Source organism: Acomys russatus, chromosome 18 (genome assembly GCF_903995435.1).
Source record: "Acomys russatus chromosome 18, mAcoRus1.1, whole genome shotgun sequence".
Taxonomy (NCBI): Eukaryota; Metazoa; Chordata; class Mammalia; order Rodentia; family Muridae; genus Acomys; species Acomys russatus.
The window spans coordinates 8520592-8545343 of record NC_067154.1 but is presented as its reverse complement, the minus strand read 5'-3'; the positions used below and the strand labels follow the sequence as shown (position 1 = coordinate 8545343).

Genomic DNA, 24752 nt, shown 5'->3' with positions numbered 1-24752 from the left:
TCTGTCTAGCCTTGGCTGTCCTGTGCTCACTTTGTAGGCTGGGATGGCCTTGAACTCACAGAATTTCAGCTGCCTCTGCCTCTCCCTGCCCCACCCAGCCCCCCCCCCACCCCGTGCACAGCACCCTGCCTACTCTAAGACTTCTCCAGGTTATGTATACTATAAACACAACATAAGTGCTACGTAAGCAACTATCATATCAAGAATTAGGTTCAAGAATTAGGATAAGAATAAATTTTCGTATTCAGTACAGACACTGACTATTCAAAAAATAGTTTTGATGTGTGGCCAGCAGGAGTCTGTAGATGTGAACGCTGTTAACATAATGAGGGGCTCTGATTTCGAAGCAGCCCTGCGAAGCAGGTGTGGCTCCCATAACCATTCCAGAGAGAGATCAAGTAGATTCTCTTGGGTCACCCAGCCTGTAAATGGCAGAGCTCTAGGTGGTTGGACTGTGGGCATCTGGGCCTGTAATCACCCCCTATATTACCCTTTACAAAAAGAAGGCTTCTGTCACCCACCGAGTCATCAATGTCCCTCAGAATGGAATCTTCCAGCTAGCCAGATAGGTGCCCAGAATGTGACGTTCGCAGCTCTTCGTTGCGGACATGAATGCATCAGCAAAAACTGCAGTGTGCGTCAGTTCTATGGCTGGAGGTTCACATCCCAGAAACTGAATCCTGGAATCTCTGGTGCAGTAGCACAAAGAGGCAGGGCCTAGTGCGAATAACAAGAGCCAATGGCACTGTAAGAAGGCTTTGCAGGAATATCTTCCTTCTGTTTGTCTCTTGACATGGCAAGACTCAATATTCATTCTCTTTTGCCTCTTGTCATGTGATCACACTGTAAGAACATGCCAGAGGTTGGCACTTTTATCTTGGGCTTTCAGGTCTCAAGTGGGGAAGAAACAAGTTCCTGTTTGCTATAGATTTCTATGCCCAGGCATTCTGTTTTATAACATGAATGGATTAAGACAGACTCTCAGCCCTGGGGTTCTTCTACGTATGCTCCCAGTACTACAATACCCGGTACAAGCCAGGGAGGAGAGACTCAGGACTTCATGGCTCATGACGTCAGACCACCTGGAAGAGAAGATGTGGTGAATGCAAGAGGGTATGCGAGAGGCTGCTTACAACATGGCTGTTTACAACAGGAAGCAGATACCACAGCAGGAAGTGGAGGCTGGGCATAACCTCTAAAGTCCTGCCCCAGTGAGCTACCTCCACCAGTCAGGCTCCACCTTCTAAAGATACCACAGCACCCCCAAAATAGCACCAGTGGCTAGGGACCAAACATTCAAATCATGAAGCCTGCAGTGGGAACCTCAGTTTCGAACTATAATACCAACTGTGTCTAAAATAGACACCAATACCCCCCCCCACGAACATACACTGACCCGCTTTCAGCAGTAGAGAAGGAAGACAGATGTGGACAAAGAAGAGAGAGATGAACTCTAAGCTCTGTCCAAGAGCGGTGGTTTGGATGGGAGATGTCCCTCACAGTCTCTGGCATTTGAATACTTGATCCCCAGTTGATGGTTCTTTTGAGTTGGTTTGGGTGTGGCCTTGCTAGAGGAAGTCTGCCTCTAGTGGTAGGCTTTGAACTTAAAAACCTAGCTACTTCGAGTCTTTCCCTCCCTCCCTCCCTCCCTCCCTGTTTTGGGTTCAAGATAAGAGCCCTCAGCTTCTGCTCCAGTCTCCACATCTGCAGCCTGCTGCCATCACACCCCCACCTTTATGGACTCTAACCCTTAGGAGCTGTAAGCCAAAATAAACCCTTCCTTCCATAAGGTTGTCTTGGTCATGATGTTGTATCACAGCAACAGAGAAGTAACAAGATACTGGCCAAGCCTCTCCTGCACCATCCATAATTGATGACACTGATTTAGACAGGGTTCAGTTTTCTGCATGAAGCCCAGAGACAGGCATAGGACTATAAGGCGTACCGCCTCACTGTAAGACTGCTGGAGGAATCTGTGTATCATTTATACCCAGTGACTGTGGGTCAGGAGACTTCTCTTTCCCCTCTTCTGTGTCTGCTTCATATGACTTGTCACAGGATGAGATTTAGCTGCACTGACTGGTTGAGTCTTTGCTTTTAACGTTATGTGCATGGGCCACAGTTTGCTTACTTCTTCATTTATTTTATTTTTCATGTATGTGGGTGTATGTGCCAGTGCGTGTGTGTGTATGTGTGTGTGTGTGGGGGGGCTATGCACACAAGAACCCACAGCAGCCAGAAAAGCCATCAGATCCCCTGGAGCTGGAGTTACAGATGGTTGTGAGCCATTATGTGGGTGCTGGGAACTGAACCTGGGTTCTCTGTGAGAGCAGCCAGTGCTCTTAACAGCTAAGCCATCTCTCTAGCCCCTGTTTATCCCTCCTTTAGAAGCATCTTACTTGTTTACTATCTTTGTTCTGAATAAAAAGCCCCACTGGAGGGAAGGGGCCTCCTAAGAAAGGAGAAAAACAATGGCTGGGAAGGCAGGCTTTCTTTTTTAGTAGGACAGAAGTCCTTCAGGCAGCCCAAGTCACATTTTCTTGTTGCCTAAGATTACAACAGTCCAGGACTTGTGAGATGGCTCAGCAGGCGAAAGTGCTGGTTGCCAACCCTGATGACCTGAGTTTGATCCCTGGTCCCCACACAGTGGAGGAAGAGAACTGCCTCTGGCAAGTTGTTCTACTTCCACATGTGCACTATGATGCACACATACACGCACACACATGCAAAACAAACAAACAAACGTGAAAATTAGCTGGCATTAAAAATAATAATAATAATAATAATAATAATAATAATAATAATAATAATAATAATAATAATAAAGTCCAAAACCAATTTGTCTCCATTCAAACCCTGAGCTTATGAAAGCTGGTCACCTGCTTTCCACCCCCCACCCACTCCCCCTCACGGCTACCACGAGGTAGCAGGAAACACGGATAACTCTGTGAAACTAAAGGAAGTGGATTCTGAGTGTTTGGTTTGAAGAGACAGCATTTTTTGCATCATTGAGAATTCACCATGGCAACCCCATCAGTTCTGTGTCCCTGTAGGGGGGAATGAGTTACATCAGACCATAGCATGGCACTTCCTGCTTTCTCGGGATTATGTCTGTCTTGTGTGTGTCCAAGTCCAGTATACAGCCCAGAAATAAGCTCAGAGGAAGTATAAAGCCAACAGCTGCTTGTGGGCATCATGAGCAGCACCCCTCCCTGTAGAGAGAAGACTGGGTCTCAAGCCAGTCAGCCTCCCCAGCTCTGTGGTTGTGGGTAAAGTCATGGAAGCTCTTTGAACGCAAGTTTTCTAGTCTGTTGAAACCAAGTTCCTACCTTTGGCTTTTCTGTCTCAAGGGCATTTATGAGAAAGAGGCTCTTTAAAAAAAAACATGGCCAGGCTTCCCAAAGGTCAGCCATTGCTATTCCTTCTCAAAGTTGACAGCTCTTGACAAATGGAGCACTAATTGTCATGTGGGTCTCCATGGTGTCCAGATGCTCACAGCTGGAGCTGACTCCAAGCCAGGGAAGCAGGAGCCTCTGCCTCATGGGACTCCCTGCTTCTTGCCCATGGACTCTGCCCAGCCACCTGCTTTGTCTTTGTGGGTTCATGCTAGTCCATTCCCCAAGAGGTGTGTGATTGACGAATTGCAGGAGACAGCCCAGGTTTCCCGACACTGGCCCAGGGTCATAGTCAGTGAGATGGATGAGCAGCCTCCATGGCCTAACTCTGGGGATGTACCTGGAGCTTCTTGTATTGACAAACTCAGACATCTAGGGGGCTTTCAAAGGGCTGTTATCTTAGAATGAAGATGATCCCAATTTTGCTTGACAATTAGATAATGAAATGATTGTAATGTGAGTGATTTGTAGTTGGTAGCCAAACATTCAATCATAAGAAACTAGTCAAAACCGGAGTGAGACACTGGGCCAAAACCCTTAAGAAGAGTGTAATGGGATAAATGTAAAACAGACACGAGTGTTGGAATGATGCTTCTTCCCATGGACAGGATGTGGGATACCAGGCTTCCCAGTGCACATTTTTTTAAAAAAAATCCTACGTTACACGACCCGGAGTTAATGAAAGTCATTATGAGTTTAGGACGAGCAGAAGCACGGAGGTCACAGAGTCCCTGAGTTCTGTAGGGGATGTCAGGTGTTCGGTTCTAGATGCTACTGGTAGAAACTGGGACCAGGATGCTGAAGGGTTTAGAAGTGGGTGAGGAAAAGACAGGCTTGGCTCTGAGAAGAAATCACTCAGAGGAGGTCTGGGGCTACAGACACAGGCAGGGCTGCCATGGGAAAAAAGCTCTGGATTTCTCTGAATTATCTGAGAGGGAGCCGCAGAGCTCTCTCCACATGCAAAAGGCCTGAGTACTAGTTGCTTTTCTATGGTTGTGTTAAAATGCCGTGACCAAAAACAATGTGAGGAAGAGTTTATTTTAGCTTAAGGATCCAGAGGGAGGGTCCACAATGGTGAGAAGAGGCAGATCACATTCCATCCACACACAGGAAGCAGAGAGAACAGAAAGTAAGGTTATGACATCTCAAAGCCCACCCCAAGCAATGGACTTCCCCCCAGCAAGGCTCTATGTCCATAAGGTTCCATAACCTCCAACAAACAGTACCATCGACCAGTGTTCAAATCATGAGTCTATAGGGAACATTTCTCATTCAAACTCTAGCATCCTGTATCAGCACTGAGGCATCTAGAACTGGCTGTCAAGACCAAAACGTCCCACCATGGTCTTTGTGTGATCACAGCCTGGGACTCTATTCCCAACAGGATTACCACATCAAGGGTCTCCCATACCGTGTAGCTTGTTGGAGAAACACCCTCCATCATGGTGAAAAGTCACTCACAGCTGATTTTGCCACTTAGCATTCCAGGTGCTTATAGTAGCAACTGAGAATGGGAAATGTGGCGTGCAGAAGACATGGTGAGCCCATGTACCATGCCAGGAAGAGAGGACGTAAGAAAAATCAAAGATGGAGAAAGAATGACAGAAGCAAAGGAAGACTCACAGATTCTTTTTTAAACTAGAAGGAGTGAGAGCTGGAGAGATGGCTCAGCAGGCTAGAGAGGTCCTGACTTCAATTCTAGGCAACCACATAGTGGTTCATATCCATCTATGATGAGATCTGGTGCCCTCTTCTGGCGTGCAGGTGTACATGCAAGTAGACCACTGTATACATAATAATAAATAAATAAAATCTTTAAAAAAAATAAAAAGAAAACTAGAAGAAGCTGGGATGGTGGTGCACACCTTTAGTGCCAGCACTCAGGAAACAGAGGCAGGTGGATGTCTGAGTTCAAGGCCAGCCTGGAATACAAAGCACGTTCCAAGACAGCCTGGGCTACTCTGTCTTGATAAACAACCAAAGTTTTAAAGAAGAGAGGGAAAGAGAGTGATGAATTATTCTCTTTTTCTTTTTTTCTGAAGCAAAAATTACAGTTGGTGCGAAATGAAAATCTTGTTTTCTATTTAGATTGTATATTTATGAAAGGAAGGCATGCAAACATTCTAGTAATTAAGAAAAAACCAATCACATAGTCCTTTAAAGCCTACATAGCCAAGAGCTCCTAAACTCTCAACCCTCACACCAAAACCCTATTTCCCATCAGCGTTTATTCCAGCTCTTTATATATTTATCGCCTGTATCTCTAAACAAACAAAAAATTCAGTTAGACTGGCCAGACTTGGTGTTAGATGCTTAGTCACGTCTCGACAGAACAAGACTGACCAATATGCATTCACCATTTCATATGGATGTACAGATGGAGGTGGTGGGCACCTATTTGGAATGTGTGGGTGGTGGGAGTTATGACACGCAAACCCTGGTCCTCACTCTCTTATCGATTCAAAGGTTTGTTTTGACTCTTGACTGGCCACAGGCGCAACCTCTTCCCCCCTCATCCTCTTCACACCAAAAACATGACCTTTGTAGAGACAGGTGACGAGAGGCTTTGGATGTGAATTCTGCAGTGCTGGAGCCAGAGCTTTGGCTTGGCTTTCCATCTCCAGAGCTGTGGCTTTGCAAGAAGAGGCCGCAGCTCAGCTGCTCCCCACACGCCCTCATTCCCTGCCAGTCATAGACGTGATGTGGCCATACAGATCCTCCCTCCTTCCTGCAAACGCATTGTTTTCTCTGGCTTACCTCTACCCATCTCACTGATCTCATCTTGAACTGAGATACTTTCTGGACTCCAGTCTTCTGCCCTTCCTCACCTGGCCAGTCTCACCTTAGCTGAGGAGGTTTTATGCTAAGAAACATGATATAAACCTTCTAAAGCAGCCTCCCTTCTCCTGACTCCCCTGTCCACATTTCTGAATCTTCTTGCTTTTTTAAGGTTTTCTTTTTCTTGGCCACACCCATCTGAGATCTTCTCTTAGATTTATGTCAGTGGCTTCTTGACAGGACTCGAAGCTCTTCCCATTTCTTCCTGTTTGTTCCACTCTGCCAGTGGATACTACCTTGTGACTGATAGCTGCTCCTCCTTGCATTTTTTTCCCCAAGTGGTTAACAAACAGCCCCATGCCAGTGCCAGCTGTAATTCCAAAGCTTTGGCTAGAGTTAACCCTTTGGCTTCCAATACCATGATGTCATTTTAGTTGGGCGGATCCAAGGTTTGGAGAAGAGAGAGATAAGGCTAAGATTAGTCCAGAAGCTTCACTTGGCCTATGCATTATTAAGTATGTTATTTAGGTTCTAAAACATTTGGAGATGTTTCCAGATTTCTGTTATTGATTTCTAATTTTTTTTATTGTAGTCAAGGAATATACTCTTCACGTCTCCCACCCCACTCATTTACAGAGATTTATATTATGACTCCAGGTGTGGTCTGTGTCAGCAGTGTTCCATGTCTACCAGAAGTGGATATGTACTTTGATGTGGAACAAGATGTTTTATTAGTCTTACTTGAGCAAAGCTGGGTAAAAAGTAATTCAAGCATTCCGTGCTCCTGCTGAGTTTCTCCACTTATTCTGCCAGTTATTAAGAGAGGGTGTTGAAATTTCCAACTTTAATTGTGGCTTTGGCCATTTCTCCTTTTTAAGTCTAGTAAGTTTTGCTTTCTGTATTTTGAAGATTTATTAGCTACATAAGTAGGATTTTTTAAATGTCCTCTTGACAAGTTAGCCACTTAATCACGATGTAATAAACATTTTTATTTTTAATGATGTTCTTTGTTCTTAAATTCATTGGTTTGATGTTAATAGCAACATTAGTAGTAACCATGGAAGTGGCCCCAAGCTACACTCAAAAAAGTGACCACCAGCTTCACTCAAGACTCCAAGCTAATCTCACATTGCTATGCCTTTTATGACCACAAACTTGAAACCTAAAAGAAAAAAAATTTTGATATTTTTGCTTTTAACTTATTTATATCTTTAAAGTGGATTTCTTGTAGATAACAAAAATTTCAAATTTATCTAATAGTCTGTCTTTAAATAGACCATTTACACTTAATGTGTTTACATAATTACGTTCTAATTCTACCGTTTGGTATTTGTTTTTTTACTTGTGATGTTTGTTCTTTTTCTCTATATACCCATATTTGGTGTATTATTTGGACATCGTAAAATTTCTGTTTTATTTCCTTTAAAAGCTTACTAGATATATTGCTCTTTTATTCGTGGTTGCTCTAAGGTTTATATGCTATATGCCGCTAACTTATCATGCTATGTCTTCAAATAATATTATACAGCTGTAGTGTAATGTTTCTGTATATAGTATTATGTGACTATACTTGCAACATGTAGAAGTAAAAACAAAGGATCAAAGGGAAATCCTTTGTCCTTTTTTTTCCAGACTAACACTTTCACCAAAGGTGTACAAGAAAAAGACGGTGAACTAGAGCAATGGCCCCAAGCCACACTTAAGATCGTGACCTCAAACTGCACTCATATTGTTGTGTCTTTCACCAGCATACACTTGAAGTTTAAAAACACTTTGAGGGGTGGAGAGGTTTCTCTGTGTAGCCTTGGCTGTCCTAGACTCCCTTTGTAGACCAGGCTGGCCTCAGACTCAGAGATCCACCTGCCTTTGCCTCCTGAGTACTGGGATTAAAAAAAATTTTTTTTAATGTAATGGAATGATTTATTAATTCTACAAATCACTGACCCTTACACAGATGCCTTTTATTATTCTATGTAGCAAAATGGGAACACAATTAAAGCACTTCTGCCACTACAAAGAAAAGGACTTGTGGGACTGCACTGCAAACTGAATTTGACACAGTTTTCAGGAAGTCCGTTTTTACTTGAAATGTTGAATAAATTGATTGATCATATGTGATTATATAGTGGATGCGCACTTGAAAATGAACCTTTTACTTCAAACAACTATCAGAATCTGTGGCCAAAAAAGAGCTAGGGGAAAACAAACAAAAGATATCTTAAGTGTGTGCTCACTCCTGCGAGCTTCCCAGCTTCCCACTATCTCAGGCCTCTGCTGATGACACTGGGGGAGGTATTAAGAAATATGACTTTGTGAGATTGTAGGGTGAAAGGTGCCAACACTTAGAATATCTGCTGAACCTGAAGAACAAGTCATTTCAAAATGCCTTATACTATAAAATCATGCACTGGTTTTTAAAAATGCACTCACAGTATAAGATAAGCCTGATGTCTCACTGCACATATGTGGTTCTAGAACTTAGGAGCTGAGCCAGGAGAATTTCTGCCAGGGCTTTTCTGTGTAGCTCTAGCTGTCCTGGAACTCACTTTGTAGACCAGGCTGGCCTCAAATTCACAGAGATCCCCCTGCCTCTGCCTCCCAAGCGCTGGGATTAAAGGCGTGCGTTACCACCACCTGGCAGATTTTTTTTTAAGTGTAAGACAAAAGAATGGACTTTACTGTAACAGAATTTGAAAACTAAGTTCATTGATTGGTTTCAGTTCCTACAGTGCAATCAGCCTTTGAGAAAGTAGCACCACTCCTGGGCTCTGAGGACATGACGCAGTGGTTAAGAGCAGTGGCTGCCCTGGACAAGGACCCAGGTTCATTCCCAGCACCCACAAGATGGCTCGCAACCATCTGTGATTCCACGCTATCCAGAGCCCTCTTCTGGCCTCCGTGGGCACCAGGCACACACATGGTGCACATACATATATGCAGGCAAAACCCCCCATACACATAAAAAATAAAATGCAATTAAAAAAAAATAAACTGTCATTCTTCAAGACTGTAGAATCAAAGAACTAACCAGTGCAGCTCTCTGTGAGTTCGAGGCCAGCCTGGTCTACAGAGTGAGTTCCAGGACAGCCAAAGCTACACAGAGATGCCCTGTCTTTAAAAAAAAAAAATCAAAAAACAAAAGAAAAAGCAAAGCACTTCCGTGTGTTCCAGTTATGTATCTGTGTGAGTGAAGTGGAATTTTCTTTGTACTACCGACCAAAAAGATTAGAGCACACATAGAGGTCCAACTGACTTCTGTTCAGAGAATGGAACACCAGCATGCATCTCTCTGCTTTTTGACCACAGGTGATATGAGCAGGACCTCGCACTCCTCTGGCCATGTGTGCCTGGCTGTGATGTTCTGGATCCTTGAACTCTGAGCCAGCATAAAGCCTTCCTCCCTTTAGTTGCCTTTTCCAGGGAATTTTATCCCAGCCACAGGAAAGGAACTAATGCCCTGGTCTCGGCTTTATTTCCACAGGGCAACACTGCCTCTTCCTCACCAGTCTCATCACCGTTAAAGTGGGGAATAGAGCCTGGTGCCTGAGGCTGAATTATGTAACTTTCTACTTGACATTTAAGCTTTCTAACATGTAAATATTTGTCTTTGGTGATCTATAAGGCTCTTATCTTTAGAGCTTAAGAGTTCACTCAGGACTCAAGATGACAGAATTTTTATTTGTTTGTTTGTTTGGGTTTTTTTTCCCCTTTTGGCTATAAAAGAAAATTATACCAGAAATAATGATGTAGTGTTTTTATGTTATATAGACAGTCCAAATGATGAGAATATTTTTTTTTTTTTTTTTAAAAAAAAAAATCACCCAACAATAATTCTGTTTATTTGGCTCCAGGCCTATTTTCATCTCTTCAGATCTAAGCTTCCCAAACTAAAGTTTTGGTCCGTGGGGGCCTGCTTTGCTCGGGGACATTCGCAGGAGGAAATCTTGCATGCCCCTCCGCAGCTGCGCATTCTCGGCAACCTCCCTCAAACTTCTGTGGAGCTTCTCCAACTCCTTCTGTTCGCTCCTGACATCTACAGAGAGAAGCAGACACACATGCGCAGTCAACATCTCCTCAAGATGGACCCTTCAGGAGCCCTGTCACTTAAAAGACAGAAGATCTAGAGTCAGCAAGCAATCCTAGTTCATTGTTTGACAGATGACCCCATCGAGCCAGGCAGTATCTTTGTTACCTGAAGGCTTATCTCAGCCTGCTTAGGGAAAAGCGACCCGTAAAAGGAGCCTACCCCTTAAAAAGCCTTGCAAGGCTGGAGAGCTCAGTGGTTATTAAAAGCGCTACTGTTCTTGCAGAGGATCTAAGTTCAGGTTCCAGCATCCACACTGTGCAAAACAGAACCTCTGGGGGAATCTCATCCATGCCTCTGGTTTCCAAGGATACACACACACACACACACACACACACACACACACACACACACACACACACATTCAATATTAAAAAAAAAAAGAAAAGTCCTAGAACCTTCCAGGTCTTCACTTAGGCCTCCTCAGAGCCTGTGAAAGGATATACAAAGCAGAGCATCCAGTAGGGTCTTCCCTCACCACCTCCAGGCAGATAGATCTCTGTCCCTCAGATCCCCTGTCCTTGTCCAACCTCCAATCCCAGTGAATTTGCGTTGCTCTCTTAGCATTGCAGGTTTTCACTTTCCAATCTGCATTCTGATTGCATCCTCACTGTGCTGAATTTGGTGTTTGCTTTACACTTTTTGTTTAGTTCTGTTTTGGTTCTGATTTGTTTGGTTAGTTATCTGTGTGTTTTAACTTTTTTTTTTCTTTTCAGATAGGGCATCACAACACAGTCCAGGCAATCCTCCAGCCTCAGCTCCCCGGTTCGGGGATCACTGGCAGTATGCCATCACACTCAGCTATGATGGGTAATTATAGGACAACTGGTCCAGGCCACAGTATATAGACATTTGCTAGACTTCATCTAACTGTGTCTTTGAGCTACTTTTAAATTGGTGCACCTTGAGTAAAGCTACCATCTCCCCTTAATGTGCAACGCCATCAGCGGAGGCTGCCCTCCTTCCGAGTAAGAAGATTCTCTGGTGGCCCTGGCCTTCGCATGTGCCATCATCCTATGGTCTCCGGCTGCAGCTTTTTCCAGAGTCACCACCCTGCCATCCTCCTCCATCAGTGCTACACATGACTTCCACCACAGAGTGGACCACTTCTTCAAATACAGCCTTTCCATATCCACATCCCCGAGCTCTGTTCTTCTGGCCAACACAGTCTCCAGAGTAGACATGTCGGATGAACCTTGGGTCTGGCTCCAACCATGGTTAGCTCACCATGTCCCAAATGGTGGCCTGGATCAACCTGCCTGAGCCTGGCCTGCTATGGAACCCATGGCCAGGAGGTGAGTTAGAACCCAAGGTGTCTGTCCCCGACGCACGTCTGGAAGGCATTCCTCCTCACTGCTCTACAGTCCTACATACCACCGTTCAAGGCTGCCCCCTAGAACTCAGCTAACACAGCTTCCCCGTGTCCTGCTATGAGGGAGGCAGAGGCGAGCCTGGTCTACCGAGTGAGTTCCAGGATACTCAGAGCTACACAGAGAAACCCTGTCTTAAGAAACCAAACCAAAACTAAACTAAAGAAAGCAAAATGTCATTCCTGATGGGGCCGTCTTTGCCACCCCCACCCCCCACCATACAGTAGACTTGCTGGTTTGCTCTTGCCTGCCTTTCACCTAGGAGGAACCCTTGAAGGTGACTTTATTCTATTGTTAAATGGGGAGGGAAATGCATGCTATGCAGTCTGGGAGGTTTCACTCTGACAGGCCAGGCAATACCCAAATGTGTGGTTTGCCATATGGTCCTCTTTATCACCTTGCCATCTGGCACAGTCTTCCTTCATGATGTGCACTTGGTGTTGGTGGGGGTGGGGGAGGGAAGACAGAAAAGGGCTTCATCTAGGCAGATAGAACTTAGATAAAACTTGAGACAATACCCTCTGTCTGCAAGGCCTGGGCAGCAGGAAGACCTTCAGCAGGTATGATACAATGATATAAAGCTTAAGTCACCATGGAGTCTTCTTTCTCAAATGCCCATCAGCCACACTCGCCTTCTCATGTCACTTTCTTCCTCTTTCCAACACATGCTGGGGACTGCTTCATGCTGCTAGGTCCTGGGCTGTGATAATCCACCGCTTTCAGCCATTGCTCCATCGCCTACGAACCGTGTGCCTACCATCCCCTGTGCTGTGCTCACAGAAGTCTGTGCCGTCTCGCCCTGTGGTCCTATAAACAGTGCTGTCCTCCTAACCTTGTCTGTGCCATTTTGTGCGCACACGAGACCTGAGAGGGCAAATTTCTAGATTCCTGGGATGCTGTGCAGGTAAATTTTTGCCAGAAATTTATCGATTACTTTCCCTCCCACTTGGTCACCATCTCCAGTTTATACAGGGTAGCTAGGTAGCTCGTACAGCTCTGGGCAGCGAAGGGAAGCAAAGCCACATTCCCAGGGTCCTAGTATCTCAGGAGAATCTTTTCCCTCTGTCAGCAGGAGATGGAATCTTTCCTCAGGAGGCAGCAATGTGGGAGAAAGACTTATGGACACAGCAGGGGAGCTTGTGGGTTACTGTTTGTCAGTTGCCAGTTATGAAAACTTGGGAGTGGGCATGACCTGGGCTGAGTCTCTTTTTCTGCATCTCAAAAATGGGGAGCAGCTAGTAGCTCTGCGGATTCTGGAGAATTATACAAGATGGCACCCCCCCCCCAAGTTGGAATACCTGCCTCTGTTGGGTGCTCAGAAGAGTCTGACCATTATATAATCATCATCTGCATAACTTGTTCTAGAAATTATCACCTTGATGTCTGTGCTTTTAAATTTTATGATTTATTTTTTAATGTGTATGTGTGTTTTGCCTGCATACTTGTGCGTGCACCGTGTGTGTGCAGTACCCATGTAGGTCAAAAGAGGGCATCAGCTCTCCTCGGACTAGAGATACAGGTGGTTGTGAGTCACCATGTGAGTGTGGGAGTTAAACCCAGGTCCTCTGGGAAAGCAGCCAGTGCTCTTTTACTATTGAGTGCTCTCTCCAGCCCCACTTTGGTAGCTTTAAACTCAGCCAGGGCCACTACACAACCGCCCTCATTTAACAGATTTACTAGTTACCTGCAAGCTCCTTGTAGAGACCGTCTCCCTGAGGTGCTGCGAGGGTCAACATGGTGGTGATGCTGCTCTTGACCTTCTCAATGATTCCATGCTACATGACAAGGACATCAGATTGGTTAGGATAAAGCCGCCCGAGGGAAGGTGGGCTCTGTACACCCGATCCCACAGCTGGGGATGACCAGAATGGGGTGACCCATGGTTAAAGTCGGGTCCAAGGAGGAAGAACTTGAAGCATGCTGATGAGCCCAGAACAAAAATATTTAAATAATTAAAAGTTGGCTGATAGTCTTCGTTTAGAAAAGGACCAGGAAATAGGATGACCATACCCACTCTTATCTATTTACACGTCTACAGTGTGAGCTACCTATGTACGTGTCAGTGTGTTAGCACCTTTTCAGCGACACTATTTCATTGAGCACATTGATGGTCCAATTCCTGTGCACTCTGTGGAGAGTGGCTCTACAGAGCTTGGCCAGTTTCTCACGTGTATTTCTGATACCATGCTAACTGACTGGAATCAAACAGCTGCTAATAAACAAGATAGCTGTCACCTAGTCTGAGGATGCGGGAGTCCCTGCTATTATGTATAACAGAGACTGGGGTTGCCAAAACTGAAGTGGGTGCAGCCAGGAGGAAGCAGGATCAGAACATCTCAGGGAGGTTAGTGAAGAGAGCTGGCCGGATGCTGTCACTAGCTAGTGCCCTCTGGTGGGTGGGACAGAAGTCAGCGAAGCCTTAACCACATCAGAAGGCTTGGGAGCCTCATATGGCCAGGGAGGGGCTAAGGAGATGAAGAGGAAGGTTTTCTATTACTTGGGAGGAAGGAGGTAGCAAGCTAACAGACCTAGAACCCAAACAAAATTGCCCACAGGATGCTTTGGTCCAAAAGGACTCTTAGGAACCATTTTAGAAACAGATGGACTCAAACTTGAACCTGTGCCAGGTCCTACCACCCACTAATCTGTGGTCATATTCTGACATTGGCTTAATCAAAATTGTATGGAGCCGAGCCATCCCCCTTATTAAAAAAGCAATATAGCTTCAGATTAGGAGATACCGGCACCACAACCTAGCCAGGTCTGCCTCTTGGTTGCTGTGTGACCTCTTCTCTCTTGTGCCTGGGTTTGTTTACACATAGAAAGGACACGACAGCAGCACCCACCTCACAGACTTGCTGGGGAGGCAGTGAATGAACACGTGCAAGGACTGGAGCACCCACCTAACTGTTACGGCCCCTCTCCCTAGGGATGGCTTCGCAGAGAGAAATGACACAGAAAAGAGCCGAAGGGGTTGTGTTTCTAAAGTCACAATCCTATGACATGGCCAACAACCATGCTTGGTGGCAGGGAAGAAAGGATGCTGAGCACTGTGGCTGTAGGCTAGTCCCAGTACAGAGGCATCCAACTCTGCTTGGCCCAGGTGTCTGCTGTTTCTCCTGTAGCAGCTGGACAGGACCTCCCCCTGCAGCTGTAAAGTACCTTCAATTGTCTGAACTGGTGCCACATCCTCTCTTGAGCCCTCTCAAACATGCCATCAGCCACCTGTCGCTCCACCCCTCTTCTGATGGCATCCTTCATTCTCTCACATGCTTTTTTGCCAGTGATCTGAGCTGCCTCTGACAGGGTAAGAAAAAAAAAAAAAAAAAAAGCAGCGGTCACATGACTATAAGGGCTTGCTGAGAAGAAAAATCAGACATGCAATCAAGCAAGCAGAAAAACACATGTACATATATACGCACACATATCATGTTAAAAAAAATAATAGCACCTAATGAAAAAAATCATTCCCTAAGGCAAACTCAAGAAGGCACAAGTGGAAACTGCAACCTTAGCTATGGCCCAGGGACTAAGGCAACATGCAGAAAAAGGGGTCCCCCTATTCCTTTCCTGAATCCTGCAATTGTTTCAACACGTAGGTAGAGAGTGTTACCAGAACTTAGGCTGGAGATATGGATTCCTATAAAGAAGCCAGCAGAGCAGGGAGCTAGCAGGAGATAGGAGGATCCCAGAAAACCAGGAAGAGGAAGTGCCACCTTCATAGCAGGCCTTCAGGTCGTTTTGGATGGAGCTGGTGACAGACTCATAGATCTTCCTCTTCCTTCGGAGGATGTGGCCCTCCAGGCCTCCCAGGATGGCACTTATCTGAGAAAGCACGTTTACACAAGGCCATTTGAGACGGTTCCTCTGACGGTTCCTCGTGTGTGCCTGGGTGCCTGCCACCCCATCCCCCTGCCTTGTGTTAGGATTAGCTGTCGTGATGACACTATCATCGACTTGACAGAATCTAGAATAGCCAAGGAAACAAGCCTCTGGGCATGTTCGTGCAGGGCTATATGGATTAGGTTAGCAGATCTATATAAATTTTATATTAAATATGGATAGCACCAGGCGGTGGTGGCACACACTTTTAATTCCAGCACTTAGAAGGCAGAGGCAGGCAGATCTCTGTGAATTTTAGGCCAGCCTGGTCTACAAAGCAAGTTCAGAACAGCCAAGGCTACACAGTGAAACCTTGTTTCAAAAAACCAAAATAATAATAATAATAATAATAATAATAATAATAATAATAATAATAATAACAACAACAAAAACAACAGATAGCACCACTCCACTGAGTGGAGTCCCAGCCTCCACTAAAAGAAGAAAGCAAGGTTAACACCCGTATTCATCACTCACTGTTTCCTGAATGCGGGTGCAACGTGAGTACCTGCCGCCACGACTCTCCGTCAGTGGTGGACGGAACCCTCAAACTGTGAGCCAAGAAAAGCCCTTCCTTCTTTAATTTGCTCTTGTCAGGATTCAACTGGGAAAGCTAACTAATACAGCTGCCCACATGTCATCTCGACAGCTCAGCCGCCAGCTCCCCCTGGCCAAGAACTCTATCCAGAGGGTCACGATGTCCTAAAGGAGCCTCGCAGTGCCCAGACCAAGAGCCTGGAGTCTTCAACACTAGCCAATGACTTAAAACAATAACGATGGCGATAGGAATAGCAACAGTGACGATGATGATGATGATGGCTCCTTTAAGCTTTGCTTCTTTGGCTTCTTCATAAAATTGGCAGAAATGATGGAGCAGTAAGTGACAATCATATTACGGGATGCACATTTTTATACACTTAAGTCTTCTGTGACTATTCTGGGCTCTGGGTCAGCCTTACCACCTCAGGGGCTCCTGTTAACTGCCTCTCCATGGAACAAAGCTCACCTCAGTGCTCTATGCCATGCTCCCTGGCGGTCTAAGGACCTTTCCTCGCATCCCGTCCTGCCATGGCTCATCTCCACCACCCTCTTTGAGGAACAAACCTCCTGGATCAGGAAGCTTCTCTTGTGTCCATCGTATTTCCAGCCACTTCTAATTCCAGTCTCTGCCATTCTCTCCTCCAGAGTGTGTTTGAAAGCATCTATGTGCTGCATCAGAGCAGAGCCGGCGGGCCTCCCGTCCCTATGGGAGGAAGCAGTGTGATTGGTTAAGTGACTGTGGTGTGACTACCAAGACAAGATGGGCACGAAACAAGCTGGTTTTCTTCTATTACGTTAAAGAGAGAAACCAATGCCAGGTTAACAGTCATCAGATCCCCACAGTGTGCCAGACACAAGGCTGTTCTAGGCCTTTAGCCTCAAGGTCTAGGTGGTTAGTGTAATGGTGCCTATTTTACAGATGAGAAAATTGGGGTACAGAGAGAATGATTGACATGCCTGAGACAGAGGCTGGGCTCACCTCAAAATTCACTGTCTATAGATTGCCAGTGCTTGCATTAGGGAGGGTGGGACTTGACCCTTCAAAAGTGTGTGAGATGTAAAAAAGTAAAAAGAAGGAGAAGTTATCCCCTTTAGAATATCTGAGAAGGAAGAAGCAGCAGTCTGCATAGAAGAAAGCCTGAGCTTTGAGTCCTGGAGTGTTTTTCATGATCTGATGTCACTGGAAAAGTCTCAGGGCTCTTCATGGTCTGTTTGATCATGTGCAAGGGACATGTGCAAAGGACTCCACTGTGTAGAGTTCAGAAAGCATTTTGATGATGTAAACTATGCCTTCTAGAACAGCAGAGGCAGGTTGTACTGAGCGCTGTTCTAAGTCGGTCTGACAAGGTCGGGTAGGGTTCGTATGGCATGATCGAATGTTTAAAAAATGGTGGGGACAGAAAAAGGACACTTGGGGCCAGGCTGCTGTACTAGGAGTCTGGAGAACCCCTTTGTGTTGGACGGAAGAACTACAGGTCAGGGAATGAACAGGCATGGAGAATGGACACTGGCCACAACTCATGTTCATGAGCATCGAGTGTGCATGCACCAGAAACACACAACATCCTCCTGGGGCCTTTTTCTTCTTTTTCACACTTGGGGAATGAAGGCTTTGTGCTTGCTTTATTCCACGCCCTCCAATCAAAATACCCCGTCTCAGGGCTCAGGTCCCTAAGAAAACGAATCCCCTGCTGCACGAAGGAGAGATTTAAAAAAATAACGGCAATCATAATATTAGTCTGAGAGAAACATCTACATCTGTACTCTGGGTCAGGATGGGAAATTTTAAAGTAAACCACACCAGGATGGCTTTTGTGTTTTGCCAGAAGCTAAGCTTTCCATCTCGAATAACCAGCTACTCTTTACACTTCCAGGGCCAAAAAAATAAATTCCTAAACCCGAGACTCCCGCTTGATGGCCCGCAGATGTGTATTTACGAGAGCAAAATGAGAGATTCTTTACCTAAAAATGGTCCCGAACACAGGGTCGATCTGGTCATAGATAGGCTGCGACAGGGCTTCGTTCAGGTCTATTCTGGCCAGAGTCCTGGAGGCATAGACGCCATTTTTCAGGCAAACAGCTTTCAGGGTCTGGTGAAAACCTTGGTTTCCTCTACTCCTCTAGACAATGGAACAGTGAGTTAGCAAGTCAGTGGAATGAACTAGAATATCCTATAGCCGAATTCTCATCGCCATTGTTCAAAGGCCATTCCTAAGAATCATGGGATGGAAACAGAGACAATACGGCCTTTAAATACGTCCCTAAGCCACCGAGCAATCATGGTTACATCTCTAGGTTGACTGGGAGCCTCTGCCTGGGCTTCTAAAGGGTCCTGGGCTCATATCAATCACAAACCCATGTGACAATTAATACTGATGTCAATTTCATAGCTTCTAGAATCAGTAAGGATGCAACCTCTGGGCATGCTTAATCCAACTCTAGATCGAATTGACTGAGGTGGGAAGACCAACCCCAAACGTGGATGACACCATTTTACCAGCTATGGTCCCAGACTGAGCACAAAGGAGAAAGTAAGTGAGGCGCCAGCATTCGTCTCTCTCTCTCTCTGCTTCTTGGCTGCGGATTCGAGGCGAGCAGCTGCCTGACACTCCTGCAGCCACACTTTCCCTACCACGATGGAGTGTACCCCCAAACCAAAGGGGGTGGGTCAAAACAAGCCCTTACTCTCTTTGTTTTGTTTTGGTTTTGGTTTTTTTGAGGCAGGGTTTCTCTGTGTAGCCGTGACTATCCTGAACTTGCTTTGTAGACCAGGCTGGCTTCGAATTCACAGCAATCCGCCTGCCTCTGCCTCCCGAGTGCTGGGATTAAAGGTGTGCACCACCACCACCACCTGACACTCTCTTAAGCTGTTTGTTTTACTGGATATTTTGTCACCAATACACTAAGTCGCCTTTCCAGGCAATCTTTGATTTGACTGTCTCCTCCCTTGTGACTCTCCAGTTAGCTTGTTGAGCTCAGGCCCAACGTCTCACTGAACCTTTATGTCCACATCTGACAGTGACTCAAATAGTGAGTGATCTAACAGTAAATATATTTCTTGAAATCCCTGAGGAAGAGTACACATTTTGTTGACTATTTAATGAAAAACAATTGGGTATGTATATCTTTGGTATTTTCCCCAAGCTAATAAGTCCAGAAATCAGAGGGAGAAAAATTTACTATATGGCTAGAGATGTAAAATAATAATTTTATCTAGATAGTGATCAAGTAAGGACAACAAAAATGTGTTTGCTGAAAGTTCAGTAGAGGACACCATGACTTTTTTGTTTTGTTTTGTTTTGTTTTGTTTTTCAAGACAGGGTTTCTCTTGTAGTCCTGGCTGTCCTGGACTAGCTTTGTAGACCAGGCTGGCCTCGAACTCACAGAGATTCTCCTGCTTCTGCCTTCTGAGTGCTGGGATTACAGGTGTGCACCACCAGACCCAGCTTCATCATCAGCTTTTGACAACGATTTATTTTAAGAGAATAACTACCCAGTATGGTATAATATATATTATATGGTATAATAGCTCTCCTTCCCTGTCTCCCTCCCTTCCTAAACACATCCCAAAAATAATTTAATTTAATTAATTAATTTATGTGTTTATTTATTGGTTTTTTGAGACAGGGTTTCTCCAAGTAGCCCTTGCTGTCCTGGAACACAAGCCTCACTTCATGCTGCAAGTTCCCTCCACCACCATCAAAAGAGATGTGCCCTCCTTGCCTTGGTGGACTGTATCCTCTAAACCGTGAGCCAAAACAAGCCTCTCCTCCATTAAGTTGCTTCACAGCAGCAGGAAAAATAATTCATAAAGTAATACATACAGATTCAGGATAATTCACTTTACCACTCTCTTAGTTTTAGACCGTGTTAAGTAAGAGATGGTGATGGTGTATAAATGTCTGTCCTAATGTCTGACCACAAGAGAACTACCTGTTTATCAGCTAGGTGCTCCTTGAACATACTTATAGTCACAGAGAAATATGGCACTGAAGGGCTGATGGAGGGAGCAGTGGTGGCGTGGACTGATGGAGGGAGCGGTGCTGGGGTGGACTGATGGAGGGAGCGGTGGTGGCGTGGACTGATGGAGGGAGCGGTGCTGGGGTGGACTGATGGAGGGAGCGGTGGTGGCGTGGACTGATGGAGGGAGCGGTGGTGGCGTGGACTGATGGAGGAAGCGGTGGTGGCGTGGACTGATGGAGGGAGCGGTGGTGGCGTGGACTGATGGAGGGAGCGGTGGTGGCGTGGACTGATGGAGGGAGCGGTGGTGGCGTGGACTGATGGAGGGAACGGTGCTGGGGTGGACTGATGGAGGGAGCGGTGGTGGCGTGGACTGATGGAGGGAGCGGTGGTGGCGTGGACTGATGGAGGAAGCGGTGGTGGCGTGGACTGATGGAGGGAGCGGTGCTGGGGTGGACTGATGGAGGGAGCGGTGGTGGCGTGGACTGTTGGTGAGGCCTCAGGATAACTGACAGCCCTCCCTGTCACAGCAATCTGTCTCAAAGATGTTCCTCTCCTGCATGACTTTGTCCTCTAGCACTCCTCAGCCATTCTCTTTTTATGATCTGGCTTATTCAACCAAAAAGTAGAAACTATTGCTAGGAAACAGTAGGTAAATGTAGTGTAAGAGGACTTAAAAGGTGAGAGTAAACATCTATCCTCTCTCACAGATTCTGAGTTGGGAGGGGGACTTGGGGGTGCTTTGGCTGCCACTTCTGGCCCAGGGCTTTCCCTGGGGCTAATCAGGTCTGGTTGGGGTTACAGTCATGTGAGGGAGGCTGGAAGACATGTTTCCAAGGGTCCTAGAGCTGGCACAGTAAGCTGGCTTTTCACTAGTGGTAGGAGATGTCACTCCTCTCCGTGCGGAAGGCTCATGACTTTCCATGGTTGATGTTCTGACTTTCAAAGTAATTTCAAAAACAGCTACTTGAGTCTTACTCACAGAACCAGAGGCTTCCATCTCGCCCTACCACACAGATACATCACCACACCTTAAGCTAATGGGCACTATAGACACAATCATGGCTCTTCCAAAGCCTGCGTGTTCAAGTTCTAAGACTCAATATCACTGTATTTAGAGATAGGGCCTTTAAGGAGGCCATTAAGGTTAAGTGAAGTCACAAAGGTGGAGCCTTTCTGATGGGTGTACTTATGAGAGAGACATTAGGAGTGCAGCACATGCACACACACACACACACACACACACACAGACAGACAGACACACACAGACAGGCAGACAGAGACAGGCAGAAAGGAAGGAAGGAAGAAGGAAGGAAGGAAGGAAGGAAGGAAGGAAGGAAGGAAGGAAGAAAGAAAGAAAGAAAGAAAGAAAGAAAGAAAGAAAGAAAGAAAGAAAGAAAGAAAATATGTAAGGGCACCATGAGCAGGCCACTGTCTCCAGGTCAAGGAAAGAGGTCTTAGCAAACACTGCTAGCATCTGACCCTGAGCTGTGCCTATTGGTCAAGTCATCCCCTGTGTCTGTGATACCCTGCCATGGCTGCCTGAGCAATATGACAGAACGTACAGAATTCTACCTGTATTTACAGCTCCATCCTTGAGCGGTAAATCCTTGAGCAATCTAATACAAGCGATTGATACATACAACTATTTGTGACAGCCTGCAAGGTACTCCCTCTACCTAACAGTAGTGACAATAGCATCAATGCCAAGAGATATTCTACAGAAGAGATCAAGAAATCTCTAGAAGGGCTTGACATGCTGAGTGGTTCACGCCTTGCCCAGGGTTTGCAGTGGACGTTTAGTGGTACTGACTCTCCAACTAAGAAACTCAAACTGGGAGGTCCAGCTCTGCTACTGTTGGACTGTTGACTTAACGTTCTCCACAAGCCACAGGCAAACACTCTCTATGCAGAGGATTTCCTGTGTAGAATTTTCCCTCTTCCCCTACTGTCTTTTGTTTGTTTGTTTGCTTGCTTGGCTGATTTTGACTTGGGGTTCTTAAGATAGGGATTCACTCTTACAGCACCTCAGGTTAGTTGGGAACTTACAACATAGCCCAGGCTAGCCCGCAACTCAGCCATCCCCCAGAGTGGTAAGGTTATGAGTGTGGGCAACCACACCCAGCTTTCTTCTAGCTCTTTCTAGAAAGCAAGAAGATAGTGTAAGAGGCATTTGGAGATCAAGCTGACCTTGCTGCAGAGTACGGGTGTTCCTGGGAGAAAGCCACTCACCACCAAGCATGCCCCAAGGACGCGGCGGTAGGAAGTCCTGGCCACCTGGACCCCCGTCTGCAGGGGCTGCTCCATGCGAGCAAAGCACTGCTCAATAGCTTCCTCCAACAGCTCCATCTTCTCCTCCACAAATCTCCGCAGGCCACCCATGCTCAGGTGTTCAGTCTAGGGACAAGGTCACAAGGAGCATTAGAGTCCCCAGACTCTGTTCCCATGGAAACCTGTCGCCAGCACACACATCCGCCTGTAATTCACCCAGAATAGATTTATCCTTATTGTCCCCAGCAGGCATCCTCAGTGCACAGACCTCCTCGGGTTTCTTAGATGGGAAACAGAACAAAAACGCCTGTTGCAACTGATTAGGGGTGTAAAATCTAGCAGGTTATTTGGGGAAAATAAGTCTGAATAATTGCCCATACTCTGGTTTCTCTTCATATTGTAAAAATCATTCATCTTTTACCAAATAACAATTCAGTTGTTATGAGAAGACAATTTCCAGGGCACCAGGAGGAGTAAGATCAAGACAAGACAAAGATCAGGGGCGAATATGACCATGATACATTATACACAGGTATGAAAATGTCATAATGAAACTCATTGGCTGGGCTGGAGAGATGGCTCAGTGGATAAAAGCACTGACTGCTCTTCTGAAGGTCCTGAGTTTCATTCCCAGCAACCACATGGTGACTCACAGTCATCTATAATGTGATCTGATGCCCTCTTCTGGCCTGTAGGGGTACAAGCAGGCAGAACACTGTATTCATAATAAATAAATAAATACATCTTAAAAAAAAAAAAAAAAAAAAAAAAAAAAGAAACTCACTGGGATATGTGATCAATACACAGCAATATAAAATGTATAAATATTTTAAAAGAAAACAAATCTTCTCAATGACATCTGAATTGGCAAGCATTTAATGGTCTTTGATTTATACAAAGTCATTTTGAGGGTAAGTGTTTCTAAGACATCGATGTTTCTTCAACCTTAATATCTAAAGGCCTAAGATTTTGCGTCCCTTCTCAGGCCCCAAGTGAACGGATCCTCTGGACCTTCAACCAAACTTTGAGCAGCAAAGCTATAAGGTCATAGAATTAAAGCTATGATCCGTCGTCACAGAAGAATCTGCAGGGTGAGGAAGAAGAACACACAGGCATGCATTGTATGACGATGGTTCATGCAGCCATGGACTGCATAGGTTATAGTGACGTCACAACAGGATGATGGTGGCCAGGCCACGTGTGTGGGGAGCTATCCATCTGTGTCCTCAAAATGACACACCAAGAGGCCTATGCAATGACAGTGTCGGCAATGATGAGTTTCCCAGAACAATCTTGCTAGAAAATGTTAGATTTAAACAGTAGAGGGGAGGCTGAGACTTTGTATGAATCACTCCAAGACTCACTGACACTGAAATGTCATGACCAGCTTCCTACTGAGCCTAAAACTAATGGCTGCACTTAAAAATCACTAACCACCGCCAAAATCTAAACTTTTGGTTAGACACACAATCTTGAAAAAAAAAAAATGATGAAGCCCTTGCATTTTAGGGTTGATTTCTTTCTTTCTTTTTCAGGAATTCAAAGGCACTGGCAGAACACTCGCCTTCCAACTTTCTGTCAAAGAACTAAGACCAATATCAGAAGCCAAGGAATTTTGAGGAAAGCTGCCTCAATTCCCTCAGACCTCCCTCAGTGACGTTCCCATCAGCCTCTGCCTCCCGGGCCTTGCATGGCTTAGGTCTGGAGACAAGGATGAGCCCCCCACGGCTGCACCTCCGTGCGGGCAACACCGATGGACTCGTCCCAAAATACCTTGTGTTTGTAAAACAAACCACCCGCTCACAGAATCACATTTGATTCTTTTTCCATGGGCACTTCCAAAAGCAATCTTGTGTTGGGCAAAAAAGGCAGATTTCACCCCCGCAGAACTTTTTTTCAGGAAATTGGAAGGTCAAACCCATTCCCCAGCCATTTCAGAGGACAACAGTCAAATCAGAAAAGAAAAAGAGAAAAGATCTCTGATACCAGGAGTTTTGCTTTGTTTTCTCTCCTGCAGCTAAGCCAAAACAAAGCCTAAGAAGTGTGATGAAGATGCAAACACAGCTGCATCTGATCCAGCCCCCTTTACAGAGTCTTTCAAATCTGTCACTTGGTCAACTTGCTGCCCTGCTCCTTTTCACATTGAGCTTGGGTCTCTGTCTCTGCCATCTTGCCACCTGTCAGGCTCATCCCTGCCCTACTTTCCCCAGGCCAGGCCCAGGCCCAGGACCTCTTCCAAGAGCCTACTTAGCCCCTCCCTTTCCCAGTACAGTAAGAAGTCAGACTAGTTGAGACCTAGCTGTGGAAATAGACAAAGGTCAACTGAGTGAGAAAAGCAAATGCTATTTACTCAGAACTACTATTGAGTGAATTTGGAGACTGCAGCATCCCACATTCCACCTACTCTGCACCCCCCCCCAACAGCCCCGTGTGGTTAGTTAGGGATTCATAACTAGTTTTCTCTGGCTGGTT

General features: G+C 45.7%; 1 protein-coding gene across 1 annotated transcript in view; it reads right to left on the bottom strand.

The window, feature by feature from the left end:
- Nucleotides 1-10000: 10000 nt before the first annotated feature.
- Nuggc (nuclear GTPase, germinal center associated) overlaps nt 10001-24752 on the bottom strand; it is a 39380-nt gene continuing 24628 nt past the window's right edge. Inside the window, exons 12-18 of the mRNA XM_051161046.1 lie at nt 22242-22406; nt 18012-18169; nt 16614-16752; nt 15344-15452; nt 14790-14926; nt 13312-13402; nt 10001-10206 (exon numbers count right to left, since the gene is read on the bottom strand). Coding sequence (XP_051017003.1) covers nt 10061-10206; nt 13312-13402; nt 14790-14926; nt 15344-15452; nt 16614-16752; nt 18012-18169; nt 22242-22406 — 945 coding nt within the window. The 3' untranslated portion in view covers nt 10001-10060. The remainder of the gene's footprint in view (nt 10207-13311; nt 13403-14789; nt 14927-15343; nt 15453-16613; nt 16753-18011; nt 18170-22241; nt 22407-24752) is intronic.